The sequence below is a fragment of the Lissotriton vulgaris genome, chromosome 10 (genome assembly GCF_964263255.1).
Source record: "Lissotriton vulgaris chromosome 10, aLisVul1.2, whole genome shotgun sequence".
NCBI classification, from domain to species: domain Eukaryota; kingdom Metazoa; phylum Chordata; class Amphibia; order Caudata; family Salamandridae; genus Lissotriton; species Lissotriton vulgaris.
Genome location: NC_141698.1, coordinates 852,990,239 through 853,005,134, shown reverse-complemented (window position 1 = coordinate 853,005,134; position 14,896 = coordinate 852,990,239). Strand labels below are relative to the sequence as shown.

At 41.4% G+C, this 14,896-nt stretch overlaps 1 protein-coding gene across 1 annotated transcript in view; it reads right to left on the bottom strand.

The window, feature by feature from the left end:
• The window catches only part of GTPBP10 (GTP binding protein 10), a 153,951-nt gene that overhangs the window by 103,454 nt on the left and 35,601 nt on the right, over window positions 1-14,896 (bottom strand). The window contains exons 3-4 of the mRNA XM_086941792.1: window positions 4,070-4,161; window positions 425-569 (exon numbers count right to left, since the gene is read on the bottom strand). Of these exons, the coding sequence (XP_086797918.1) occupies window positions 425-569; window positions 4,070-4,161 (237 nt within the window). The remainder of the gene's footprint in view (window positions 1-424; window positions 570-4,069; window positions 4,162-14,896) is intronic.

Below are 14,896 nucleotides of genomic sequence, written 5' to 3'. Positions count from 1 at the left end.
CTAATATAGAATGACAGCATAACGTCATGATCCAATTGACTAATTGCCAAAATTGTGATAGGTTTGTGTGGCATTAACAAATCCACCAGTTTGATTGTTGTCAGAGGCTATAGGTTGACTGATGGACTTCAGAGTGGGTGGTTGATTTACTCTTACTTACTGCTGTGACTCCTATAAAATGTTTACAAAGCTCATGCATAACAAGTGCAAATTGCATATGCTTACAAAAGTACTACTTGCGATGAAATATGGGCTATACTATTATGTACAGTAAAAAAAGAGTAGTAGAGGACATTGACATGTAGCATGCAGAGAGACGCATATGTTATATTGTGATAGGAGTATCTGCATGAGGGTTATCTATAAGGTAGAACTGAAATCCTTTAAAACCAAAAAAGTCATCACACAAATTCATGGCACTCACCCTACCAATCCTATGTCCGCTATGAGCTTCAGATCTAAACGAATTACTTTTGTTTGACCTTTGGCAGGGTTAAAGTCTGTCCTGAAACTGCCACCTTGGCCTCCACGAGCAACCAGGATTCGATCATGCAGCTTATTCAGTTCTCCTACAAATAAATGCAGTTAATTTATGATATGTAATTATTTACAGTTTATTATTACTTTCTTGAAACTTGTCGTATCTGTAATACTGGTTTATATATGCAATATTTAGATATGAACACTTACTCTGCAGAAACTGTTTATTTGCTACCATAAAGAAATATGCCTTTGATGGTAAAGGCTTAATATCACCACTTTTAGAGAGATTAAAGGACAAAACAACTAAGCAACAAAGTAGGCTGTGATGAAATGTTCTTCTCATTTATTTATTACCTCGAATGATTTTAGAAAAACTAGTGAAACATGCTAAAATACTGAGAAGGGTAAAATACAAATACAGCTTTACATTCAAATAACAAATCTAGTTCTGTTTAAAAGTTTACCACAAGCTACAAAACTGCTTTTGCCAGTTTGAAAAATGAAATAATTGTAGAAATTCTTGCCCCAGAGTACAGACTGAGCAATTGCTATGTAGTGCAATGTAATTTACTATTATTTGCATGGCGCTTTTCCTATTCCTTGTAGGGTATAGTGCAATTTCTTGATGTGGCATAAATAGATACTATGTATAATTTGTACTTGCTGGACAACTCCGCCCATGTGATGATATGATCTGCACTGGCTTACTGGTCACTAGTCTGCTCATTGTCGTTGTGGGGAATAAACGGGGTGAAAAGTGCGAGGATTGGAGGCAAGGTAGAAGAAGTCTTGTGTAGGGAGTGTGTGAGACAGACGTAGCCCCACATACAGGTAGCAACCATCTATACGTCAGTGTTTCAATATACAGAGTTTGAACAGTGCTGTATAGTTCAGATAGAGGAACACTTTACTGATTGAGATTGCTGTAGAAAAGAATCAGGAGACATTTAGTCGTTTTCTAGCTCACCAAGCTAAGCTGTAGGCATTATGCAGAAGGGCACTGATTAAACTGATCTTGCCACATACTGACCATTTGACATATGTAGTCCACTAGAGTTCTTGCCATGTTCTAAGAGAAGCATTTTCTTATGTGCTTAATTGAAAGTGGTCGCTGATTGCCGTTAGAATTTTTGGGTATGTCCCATAGCTTGCAAGAATGTACAAAGAAGGACCACCTATAGTTTCTTCTGAAAATAACTGTGCCATTCTCAATCTAAGGTTTCTTCTGGGTGGAGAATATGGGTTTGTATTGGAGAAAAAGCTGTCCACTGCCATGGATTGCCCCGTAGGGAATGCAGACTGATTTGAAGGATGCTCTTCTTGCAAAAGCTAACCAGTGCAGGACCTTGCATCGCAGAGGTGAAGTCATGTCTGTTAAGGCTCAGGAATTGTTTGGTAGTGTCAACACACTGGATTTGTTGCGGTTTCTTGATTGGGAGCTTTGGAAGTACCATGTTGAGTCCCTTGGCAGATCTCAAACAAGCATTATTCTATGAGAGAGTCAGACTGATCCTGTATGACCTACTAAGTGTTATGGAACTATCACTTCACTTCAACATTCAATAGATGACATTAGGTACAGTTCTACGTCCAAGTGTCTCAGAGATCACAGTACTCAAGAAAGACTTATCACCTCCAGCAGGGGCCCAAATAGAAGGCTGAAATATGTTGATCATCATTTAGGTTGAATAGATTCTCCGGTTGTTTTAAGTTACTGTCAGGAGATCCAAATAAAGCAATGATTGGTCCTATCACAAAGTACTTTTTAGATAATGTTTTCATCCCTTTGTTTTCCCTCTAGTACCAAGGCTTGTGACAGGTTGGCCCACAAAACTGACTCACTTTGGTAGTGGACTTCATTCTACACTTGGCTAGTTGTCACATCCCACATCCCCGTTAAAAGAACTCCCATATTATTTAGATGTGCCAGACCAGTCACGACACCACACGTGAGTGAGGAGCAGGACAGGGGATCAAACGTGCACCCTAGGTTGGGTGAGTTTACACTACTCTTTCATATAATACTTCATGTGGCACACTCACACACACACACACTTACAATGTCAATGTCAATGTCAAAAGCTCTTGTATAGCGCACTTATCACCGGAACGGTCTCAAGGCGCTTTACACACTTAGGATCGATGACACTTGTTAGGTCATTAGGTATCTAAGGAGGATTACTGCATTTATATCTCTCTCTCTCTCCTCTTAAGTTATTATGAGATCATAGGCAGAGTTTAGATGTCATAGTTCCAAGGTCATTGATGCTTGGACCCTATGAGGGTAGGCTTAGTTGAGGAAAATCTGTTGCAATGTTCTGCTATTGAAGCTGCTTTTTGTCACACTGTACACTTGTCTTCAGTGCAAGTTTGCAGTCCCTGGTCAGCCTCAAGATATTTATTTCTGTTGCCGTTGTAGGAGGAGATCCAATCTCCTTGAACCAGGATGTAGGTGGGTCATATGCCTTCCATGTTCCAAAAGTTAAAATCGTGGTTTTGTAGTGATTTCGTTTCACACAGTTTTGTAGCATCTAACTGTTAAGTGCCTATGGGTATCTGGTAAGTTCTGATGTCTCAAGGTCTGAGAGTCTTTCCGGTTTAAGAATAATCTGGGTGAAATGGGTGTAGTTTTAGACGGTGAGTTTAAAGGGGTTTATGAGGTCAGGGAGTGAAACCAAGCACAATTTAAACAGCAGAAGGTTAATCATTGAGCTTTGAGGTAATTTCTACCTTTTGAGGGACTGGTGCAGATACTCTAGAGGTTGGGACACAAACTGAATGTATACTGTAAAGTAGGACATTATCCAGCTTAAGGGCAGCAATATTTTTCTTACAGCGTTTAGTCGTTTACGTAGGAGTTGGCGGTAAACTGGGTCAACGGTTGCACAAAGGTCCAGTGGGAGATGTGCGGCCTCTCTGCTGGAGTCCATTTTTTTCTTGGGGACATAGCACATTAAAATTTATGCTGATTCAGCATCAGAAACCAGTCTGCTGGACACAGAGAATGTTGTTTTGCCCAAAAATCTGAATTAATGCTGCTTTTCAGTTAATCAAGGATTTACATGTTTGACATAGGTCTATACATTTTTGGGTCCTTGGGGTTTAGTCCTTGCTTTGTGAGGACTAGCTCAATGAAAGACATTTAAAATTCACTAGAGAAAATATCACATCATTTTGCTTAATTAATTATTGCTCTAGATGGTTTGGCGCAGAGGTACCTTCAACAATATTTGAGAAAGTGCATGGGAGAGCAATTAGAATTGTGAATTCTGCAAGTATCACATTGTACCACGTATTTTCCTCTCATTACATTTCGCAACTTTAACTTGAAGTTTACCAAGTAAAAATTGTGTGGGTCCAGTAACCATAGCGAGATTCATAATACCGTTGCATTCACAAGCACAAGCTTACACATATTTCAGAATTGAATGCACTAATTATATCACGGACCAAGCAGAAAAACAGGCTTGGAAAAATCATTCTATCGATTTTATGAATCAAATTAAAGAATATTTTTTGAAAGCTACTATGAGGCCAAGTACACAATTTGAAAGAACAAACAGTTCCATTATGATGCAGAACTCACCGATAGTTTGTCCATCATCCGAAGTTACTGAAATTCCTACAGGTGCATGTATGATGCAATCCTTCCCTTTCTCCCCTTTCAGAGCGCGGATGCTATGAAGAAACCATATGACAAATTACAGTGGTTATTAAATGAAAGACTGGGAGCTCAGGACTAAACTGTGCACACATGACACTAAGACTCATTCAGATCACTTCTGGAATCCATGAATTCTACTTTGAAGCGTTTAATATGATATATTTTTGACAAAACTAATACCATATTACATCTTCCTTACCATCCTTTCGGAATGTTGTAATTAGCACTCTTCCCACAGGCATAATACACTCCAGGGAAAATGGATCTACACCTACTAAATGCCATCCACATTTTTCAAACAATTCAAATATATGTTCACATTCACTAAATCCTACAAATGCAGTGCTAATATTCGATTAATTTTTGTGTATGCAAAGTTTGCCTTGTGTTGCCAGCCTAAAGATAATAAAACCATTCCCTCCATGATTATATTTTCTACTTGTGGTAAGCTCCAAGGAGTTAATTTAGGCAGTGTGTTAATATTATTTATTTAATGGTCTCATCTACTTTCCACTAAATCTATAATATTCTTCTCAGTTCTCACTAATTTACATGTTAGGTTATTTCGAAGTGCATAAGCCTGGCCCACAGATTGAGTTGGTCTTACTATATAACCCATGGTTTCAGCTGTCGAACTTCAGGGTGTGGATTCAAATATTTAAGCCCAGAAATTTCAGAAAACATCCAGTCTTGATTAGAGTAATAATACAGCAATTGATCAGTACCGTAAAACAAACTAGCTAGCAAGCTGAAAGAAATTCCATACGTTGTAGGCAAACTATGGTAAGTCACACCCTCAGCAACTGGTGAAGGTATTTGCATACAAGCATAGCAATCCCAAACATCCATAGTATTTACAAATTTATTTAGTAAAACAGCATAGACATTTGAGCTAAAATCTATGTACAAAGTATTATTATGTAAAGAATTGTTATTCATGTCAACAGAATCAGAAAAATTTCTTTTAGTGTCTCCAGAAGAAATCATACATTTAGGATCTTTCACAGAAACATAATGTGGCAGATTTAAGATAATAAGCATTGCAATTACTATCTAAACAGCAATAGAAGGAATCACAGAATATACACATTTGCATTTGGCAGAGACTCCAGTGTCGGACTGCATTGTTACTTAAGATTCAGACAGTTCAAGTAAAGAAAACTCAAAAATAGTAGTATTGGTTTGAGCAATTCAGCAAAGTCTTGGCAATAAAAAATGATGGCAAAGCTCGAAATCTTCCCATAGGAGGAAAAACTCTCATATCAGCTTTGATGAGTAAATTCAGAAATATCTGTGTCAGTCCATCAGCTAGTACACTCAGATTAAAATTAAAATCAACAACACAGTTTGCTTCAGAGAGGTTCAAGTGGACACGTATTGTCAGTAGGCCTGGGTGGTAAATTTTGTTCGGCTCGCGGAATTTGCGATATTTTGACATTTTACAGTTCCGCGAAGAGCGCGAAAATGTCAAAACGTTCGCAATCTGCCGTGAAACAAAAGAATTTTCTTGTTTGCGGTTTAAAAATGTGTTCTTGCGCTTGCTGTAGCAACTTACCAGGTCCCTGCATTTGCCGAGGAGTTTTACTATCCGTTCGCCACGAGATGTTGGATTGTTGGTAGCCGGTCACGCTATCCCACAAGAGTTTGCCATCGTGAACACGTAATTCGGCCAGGAACAGGAAATAAGCATCGCGAGCAAGATGGCCGCGCCCATTAGCGACCGCATGGGCAAGTTAGAGATACATTTTCCTGCGAGCACGCAAAAACAGATTGCGAGGAAATCAATCTCCGTCTCTTCGCGACAGTTCAGCGTGCCTGTGAAGATTTTGAGCAATTTCGCGATAATTTGCAAAAGTCAATTTCGCAAATTTCGCCCACCCCTAATTGTTAGCATAAAACTCATAGAATTGCCGTACCCACTCATTAGCACCTTAAAAAATTCCATTCAGGAGATGCATACCTCTGGCTTGGTACTTTTGCTCTTTTCGATCTCTCAGCTGTTTAAGCATCATCTTTGTCACTTTTATCTGATGGCTCAGAGCTTTCAGGAATAGTTAGTGGTACTCGGCCTGCGGTCAGACAGCTTCTCAGAATCTCACCCCTTTTAGGGCAATGGTCTCCGGGCACAACTTGCTTTCTTGCTACACTATGCCTTTCGTTGGGTTTTGTATCTTGCGTAGTCAAACTCTCTTGGCTGTGACCCTTCGGAACCTGCTGTTGCCTCTCTCGGACTCCCCTCAAGCCATTAGCAGGAACAGCTGGCAGCCTCATCACACATCCCAGGATCATCTGTGAGGCAACAATCCTGTCCTCCTATATGGAGTACTCCTCTAACTCATCAACACAAGAGGCAATGCATTTGGCCAATTCAAATATGTAGAAGCCCAAACCTTCGCCAATCTGGATTTCAATGGGCATTGATCAGTTCCACGAACTCGGGTCGGTAACTGCAATGAAGCTTCTGCTCAACCTGTAGTGCTGCGCATATTATAGGACCTCACTATCAAAATGAGTTCTACAGTCTGACTCAAGAGAAGTTTGAAAGCCGAATCTCAGAATCAGCTCCCATAACTGCACTTTTGCAACAGTCAGGCTATCATTCCTACAAGTAGGATAGGCTTCAACCGATTTTGAAAAAATGCACACGGTGACCAAAACATATCTTAAACCGTTGCAAAGGGGCATCTGTATGAAGTCCATTTGCTTCCAGCTGAAAGAACATACAGATTTACCAATGTGACTCAGGACAAACTGTGTTTTTCTTCATGGGTTTTGTTGCTGACTTATTGCAGAACAATGGGATAGTGTCACTGCAGTTGCTCTAAATCTGGGATTGTACCACACCTGTTGGAAAAGGTGCATCAATGCATCTCTCTCAACACGTGTAGGACCATAGTAGTGAATTGCCATTGGTGACAATAAGCTGTCATGCAATACCAGTCTGCCATTAATGTAAATCCACACATCATCTTCCATCTTGGTACAACCGGCTTGTACGCAACCCTGCCGTTCTGCTTCAGTCACCTTATCTTGCAGCTTCCTAACCTTCTTTCAGGTGCCAAAGGCTGACAACATAAAGTAATATGTGACGTTGGATGTGTTTTTTAAGCTCTCTTCATTAAATGGATGTGCATTCAAAGCACAATATCTTGCCATCTCATCTGCATAACAGTTGCAGACTGTGACATAGTTCATTACCTTGCCGGTGAGCAACACATTTCACAACAGCAATTTAGGCAGGCAACTGTTGGGACTGCTAAAGGTCCCTCATGCACAACCCATTTCTAATGGGCGAACCAAAGGACGTCATGAACCCTTGCTATGACCACAATTACCCAAAGTTGTGTATGACTCCAAAGCCATACTTCCTATCAGTGTATGTTGTAACTCTTAGCTGTACTGAAATGTTACATGATTGTCTCAGAGCTATGAGCACTGCAACTTGCGCAGAAAACACTCCTTGAAGCCATGAAGCTCCCAAAACACCTCCAACTGTACACACAGCATACGCAGCTTCAGATTTTCTTCAGGGTCTCTCAAACAAGAATTATCAACAAACAATAAATTTTCAGATTCAGGCAGTGGCTCGTCAGAGATATCAGGACATGGTTTCGTACACAGCTCGGTTACATACAAGTAATCATGCTAGGCTTCATCAACCACATTCTCATTTCCAGGTAATGGCATCAAGGTAGCTGGCTTCAACATTGTACATATCTTCAGACTCACATTCTCTGCACCCAACAAAATTTGCTTGTATTTTGTCAACAGACTATTGGTCAGATACTGTACTGGAGTACGAGTCAACCGTAACTCCAATGAATGGGGCACAAAAACTGTCAGTGGGTGTCCCATAATAAAGCATTCACACTGCTCAAGACTCACATATGTAGATGTAATCACTTTCAAACAGCAGCTGCAACAGGATCAAGTGTCGTAGAAAAGTAGGCAATAGGCCTACGGTTGTTTCCATGCATTTGTGTAAATACTGAAAACATGCAACCTTTTCTCTCACTGCAGAATAATACTAAGCACGTTTTCTACTCAGGCATTCTCGCGGCTGGTGCCCTGCAAAGGCATTTCTTGCAGCTCTGTGAAGGTAGTCATTCAACTGTCACCCCAGGGTACCGGATCTAACGCATCTTTGTCTGTAAACCTTTGAAGAGGTTTTGCTGTGAAAGAAAAATTGGAATCCACTGTCTGCAATAGCCCACAATTCCTAAGAACATGCAGACTTCCTTTTGGGTAACTGGAGGATTCATGTTAAGAATTGCTGAGTTTGTTTTATGCAACCCTTTCCTCGTTTCTTTCTCAATGTGATGTCCTAAGAACAGAACTTCAATTTTGTAAAACTGTAACTTGGTCTGGGATACTTTATGTTCATTTTCTGCCAGATGATTCAACAGGGCAATAGTGTCAGTTTTGCAGGCTTCAATTGTGGTAGACGCCACCAATAGGTCGACAATGTATTGAACTAATACGAAGTGATTCCGCATTTTCAGAGATTCAAGATTTTTTTTGAGTATCTGATTAAAGATGGAGGTGCTTTCGGTACACTTCTGTGAGATTCGATACCGTGCCAAAACCAGACTGCCGAAACGGAAAGTTAATAAAAAATGGGCTTTATTCATGCAATGGAATCGAAAAAAAAGGCCTGGCACAAGCCAATGACTGAAAACCATTTGGCCTCACATGGAATCTGAAATAAAATCACAGCTAGATTCGGTAGCACAGGACAACATAGAATAACGTAGAACAACAATGGCATTCATCATGCACAAATCCTGCACCATGCGACACTTGCCATTTGGCTTCAAGCAATCAATGACATTCTTTTCTGTTTGAAGCCGGATGACTACAACTATAGTAGCTGGGGACAGGAGAGACATCGGAGATGCTACCGGTTTGCACTCATCACTGGGTGAACTCCCTCTATTATTTGCATTATTACAATATCTGGGTTGATCTGCTTCGGGGATTCGGAGTGTTCTAGTTGTCCTCCTTCCTAAACTCCAGTTGTGTCAGAATCAGAATACTGTATATTCCTTATCCAAATGAGCATTACAGTTGGCAAGTTTCAGATTTCCACTTGGATGCAGATCTGCTTCCTGGTTTGATTGAACATTGGACTTAATGCTATCAAAAGCTTTGACCTCCTTATGCGAGACCTCTCAATCCTTGGACTGTTATCAGCCTGGATATTCCTCTGAAACAACAAGCTGTGCTCTCAGTAAATCAAGGGGATTTGATTAGACCACTAATGTTCCAACAGGCATATTACAATGCCCTACAACTGCCCATCATCCCGGCTCCTTTGTTTGACTCGCATCTGGTGCGGACACATATGCCACAGTCAACATTTGTGGTACTCCTGTTTTACCCCAAAACTTTGTCATGCATGATGTTTCACAATCCCATTTATGCTGCTGCATCTTTGACTCCAAGCAGAATTTGGTGACCTATTCACCTGCATCACGCAGAGCTTCGATTTTCAGTCAGATATTTGTATCTCCATTTACCGCAGTGGTGGGAGAAGTGCAGTTGCCTCCTCCTGCATCTCTGGCTTCTTCAAGCACCAGCATGACTGGTACCATATCACTTCCAAGTCTGTATTCGATACTGCAGATATGGAAGCTTCATTTCTTCATATGTCAGAATTAAAAACTTAGTGAAAAAAAGCGTTCAATTGCTTCTTCTGGTCCTTGGGAACCATTGAAGAGCCAGCATTTTTGTTGTCAATCCTTTGTTTTTTTTGTTTTTTTTTACCATGCTGCATAGTCGAATTAGGCTCAAGATGTTTGCCTAACTTGATCATGTATTAATGCACGTGTATTCACTGGAATTGTTGCACTATCAATCGGAGGGTGTTATGTGCCTTGCGTTTGTCTCATTTTTGAACCCTTCATGGTATGTATTTATTCATATGTATGCTATCAGTAATAAGTGCAGGTTTTGCTTATTATATTACTAATATGTATAGAACACAATGCTTTGATATTGGCTGACAGTACATCAAGCACTCATATTATGAATTCACACGTTGCGATTTAATTAGCACAGTAGATTTAGACAAATGTGAAGGAGAAAGGCATACATTTCTTAGTTACTCCTTGCATCACAGATCAAAGTTCTGGTGTTTCATAAAATAAAATCTGAGAATGGTATACACATACAATGAGCTGGTGTTTTAGGGGGAGATTTTCAAGCGACCATCGAGGCTGCAGACACTTTATGACAGTTTGCGCACTAACTCTGCTGTTGGTGTCAAGTCAAGTCAAAAAGCTTTATTTCGATAAAACAATTATCATAAAAGCAACTCAATAAATCGTATGGTACAATTAAGAACAGTAATAGGTTTAAAAAATACTCTTTTGTCTGTGTGCTTAACAATAAAAAGGACAATAGTTTCAGTGATTGTTGTTTGCACAAGTAAAACTAACCAATTAATTGATTGAGTTTTTTCAGATTGGTAAATCAAGAAAAAGTGGCAATTCATTGAGTTAAGGCATTTTTAAAAAGAATTAAACAGTTAATTTTAGCCTTTTGGCTCGAATGGACCAAGCCCATGATAAAAACTTGGCCAAGGCACAAGCATAGGACACACTACTATCAGATATAAGTATCCTAATTGCCGCCTCGTGACTCCTAGTGCCCAACTGGCGACATAAGTTTTTAAGCCAGACCCTCCTTGGAGTTGCGTACTCGCTGCACTCGAACATAAAATGTGCCAATGACTCCGGTTTGGCGAGACAAACTGGGCATAACTCAGACATTTCCATATGGGATTTCCACCTTACGATGAGAGAGTTAAGAGGAAGGGTTCCTGCTCTGAATCTGAAATACAAGGCCCTATCAAAAGGTTTTCCAATCACATCAAGGTACAATTCCCGTCTAGGACAATCTTTAAACCTCAGGAAGTCCTCTGTGAGCCTGCCCAAGGTGGTGCTAGTATTCCTTTGTGAGCGGATCCAGTCCCAGTAGAGTTTTTTAAGGACTAGCTTCGGGGGTGAAGTTCTATTCGACCATGATTCAATTTGGCCCAACTTTGATAGCATGATCTTCATGTCTCTCAGCCATTTGATTTTATGCCAGCTTGGTGATGACATGATTTCTGCTAGACCTCTGGCATATCCACTTAGTTCCTCCACCCGCCAGATGCGTGCCCATAACAGTAATGGGCGAAATTTTGCAACATCATCGATCTGTGAGCAGCCTAAGTCCAGCATAAGAGGAAGTGTAGGGGTGCCTTGCGGGAGGGACATAATTGCTCTACAAAATTTGTTTTCGGATCTCTGCAGAGCACCAGTGATGGATGAACCCGAAAGTTCGGCCCCGTACAGGGCAGAGCTAACACCTTTAGCTGAATAAATCTCGAGGACTGTGGCTATAGGCCTTGTTGTGCAGGATCGTTGCTCTTTCAAAAGGGCTCCTGTAATCCTCTTGTGGCTCATCAACATTTTATCCAAGTGTGGGGTCCAATCCATTTTGTGCGATAGGCGTATCCCAAGATAGTCAAAGACCTCTACCCTTTCCAAGAGCTCGGCATTCAGAGTGGGAGAGCGAACTTGTTGTTTAGGAGGATTCAGCACAAGGTACTTAGTTTTATTTGTATTTATTACCAGACCTCGTTTGGTGCAAAAGGATTGAAAATTGTCCAAAAGTCTCTGGAGACCCATTGGGGATTTAGAGATTAAAAGCGTATCATCCACGAAGAGGAGGGTCGATATGCGTTCGCCAGCCAGGGATGGTTCGTCAGAAGGATGTTTCTGGAGATGCTCGACCACCCCATTGATGTAGAGAGAGAAAAGGGTGGGAGCTAGGACACATCCCTGGCGGACACCTCTCTCAACCGGGATAATACCCGTTTTCTCCCCTCCAGGGCCCCACCTGACTTGGGCAAAGCTATCTTGGTGCAACCTAACTAATAGGGACAGCAAATAATGGGGCAGCCCCATGTCAGCGAGTACTTTCCACAGTGATTCCCTAGGTACAAGGTCAAAGGCAGTCTTTAAATCGATAAAAGCGAGATAAAGACTGCCTTTGCCTATGACCACCACCTTCCAGTACACCATCATGAGTCTGAAGGCTTGCTCGATCGTCCCAGTGCCCACTCTGAAACCTGCCTGATAGTCAGAAAGAATTTTGTTTTCTTCTACCCAGTTTAAAATTCTGACTAACAGGACTTTGCCGACTACTTTTTGGCCAATGTCTAACAAGCTGATCGGCCTATATTTGGATGGATCATCCCTCAATCCTTTTTTGTAAATAGGGACCACCTCGGCCCCTTTCCACGATGAGGGAATAGGGGCACCTTTACAAATGGCAGCAAGGAGGGAGTGGATCAATTTACCCCATTTTGCGCTGTCAGACTTTAAGAGGTCACCAGGAATGCCATCGGGACCAGCCGCTTTTTGTGGAATAATAGTGCTTATTGCATATTCCACTTCCTTGATCGTAAAATCAAAGTCAGTAGGCCGGATTACATAATTTGGAGTGAACAATGGTAGAACCACCCCGCCCTCATCAAGATCGCCATGACAGGTATAAAGTTTTGAAAAATGATCGACCCACGCCTGGCTTGGGATATTACAGGTTATCAGATCACTATCTGGTCTATTACGGGCTCTTATGGTATCCCAGAACCATTTAGAGTCTTTTTTGGAGCTAGCTTCTTTGAGAGTTGACCAGTAGGCATCTTCCCACTCCCTTTTTGCTAGCTCCAATGCTCTTTTATGTTCATGCCTAGCCATCTGTATTAGTGATTGGGACTTTCCCTTGACCGCCTCAATTAGGCGTGTTTTGGCTTTCCTACATGATGCAGAATACCAGCCATGTCTCCCTTTAGCTTTGTTTTGGGGCATGGTTTTCCCTGCGGTCCCTTTTACCCAAAAAACTTCCCCTATTGTTTTTACGGCTGCTTCATATATAGATGTTATCCTATCTACTGCCATAAGTGGGTCTATTGAACCAATTTCTACTTGAGAGGCTTTAAGCACTTCTTCAATAGTGGAGAGTTTATCAACATTGCTCGAGATTTTATTCCACTTAAGGCGTCTTCCACAAGAGGAGACAGTAACCCCATGTGGACGATTCGATGGTACTAACGGGACTCCGGAGGACCAGGGATTCATTATGGATAAAGAAAGTGAATTATGGTTACTCTCTATGGTCGGTATAATAGCCATATCAATAACCGAACTCCAGAGCCCCCGGTCCAACAGAATATAGTCAATCCTCGAGGAATGACCAACTCTGTTGAATGTTGGGGCACCCATCCGGTCAGAAGAAGTGCGGCCATTAGCTGCTCTTCGTCCAAACTCTAGAGTCAAAGCGTTTAGCTGTATTGCACTACGAGTCCAGCGCTTAATAGGCGGGATAGAAAGTGTGGGAATACCCCATCTGCTGTCCTCTTCTCCTAGATCAGGAATTCCTTCCAGGGGAAGTGGCTCATATGTGCAGTTAAAATCTCCTGCTATTATAATATGATCAGGTTCTTTATGATCCCTAACTAGGGCCTCAAGCTCGGATATTACAGGTGAAGTACACCCATTTTTGGAACCTCTAGCATAGACATCATAGAGATCTAGAGTCAATCCACCACGATGGCCAGATAGAGAAATACCAAGGATATCTGGATTATCCGTCTGCTTAATAGTTATCCGACAGTTAAGTGAGATGCTCACCCAAATAATAAGCCCTCCTGAGGGACGCCCCTTCCTTTGCTTGGGTTTTTCAGCAGGTACAAAAATGGTGACAAACCCAACCCGATACAGTGGCTCAGTGCTCTAGGTCTCCTGGAATACACAGATCTTATGAGCTTCAATCAGGACGTTCCACTCAGGCAAACCTAGTTTCCTAGTGATCCCCGCAAGGTTCCAACTAAGAATTTTTATTTCACCATTTGTTAGTTTACCTCCAATGTTGGTAGTAATTTTGGGGTTAGTTAGGTCTTCACAGTCCCTAGTTGGAGTATGGGATAGTGGTTTAACAGCTGCCAATGTTGGGGATTTGAGACAAATAGGATGAGAGATGGCTAAGGAAGCATCCTCCATATCCCTATTAGTATCAGGGTTTAGGGCTGCAGCTTCCGTGCGGTTGAGTCAATCAACCTCGTCTAACACACAAAATCTATTTGGGTGGGCAAACTGTGAAACAAAGGGATCAAAGGGAGGGGGCAATCCTTGCCACGGTTGTTGCCACTGGTGGTTAGCAAGTTGAGTGGGCTGAAGGGGTTGCTGCCACTGCTGAGTTATCTTTCTTATTCACAAGAAGAAGCACGATATCATAGACAACCATTGGCCTTGCTTTCCACAGCAAGGCAGCGGACTGAGAAGCACAGACAACAAATAAATAAGTTATGGCTATATGTGTTAACAGGGCATCAAGGAAACTTGCTGGCAATTTTCCTTTGAATTTCCTGTGTTGTAATTTGTCATTTCAGCGTTATTTTAATTTCTGCCATAACAGTGGATATACTCAACACTAGTACTGGGCTATAATATTTAATGAGGTCTTCCTAAATTTATAGAGTCAAATCCTGTGTGTGTCCATGTTTGTGGGAAAGTGGCTCCAGAACTAGCTAATATAATCCTGGAGTCTCCAATAGGAATGGTCATTGTTCAGTGAGCATTATCTCCTGGTAAACTGTGGGAGATGACTGGGTCACAGCCGGTCTGTCCTTCCTGCTTGTGTTAGTTAAGTTGGTGCATACCTGTGCTTGCCAGGAGGTCGTCAAAGCCTTTCTGGGCT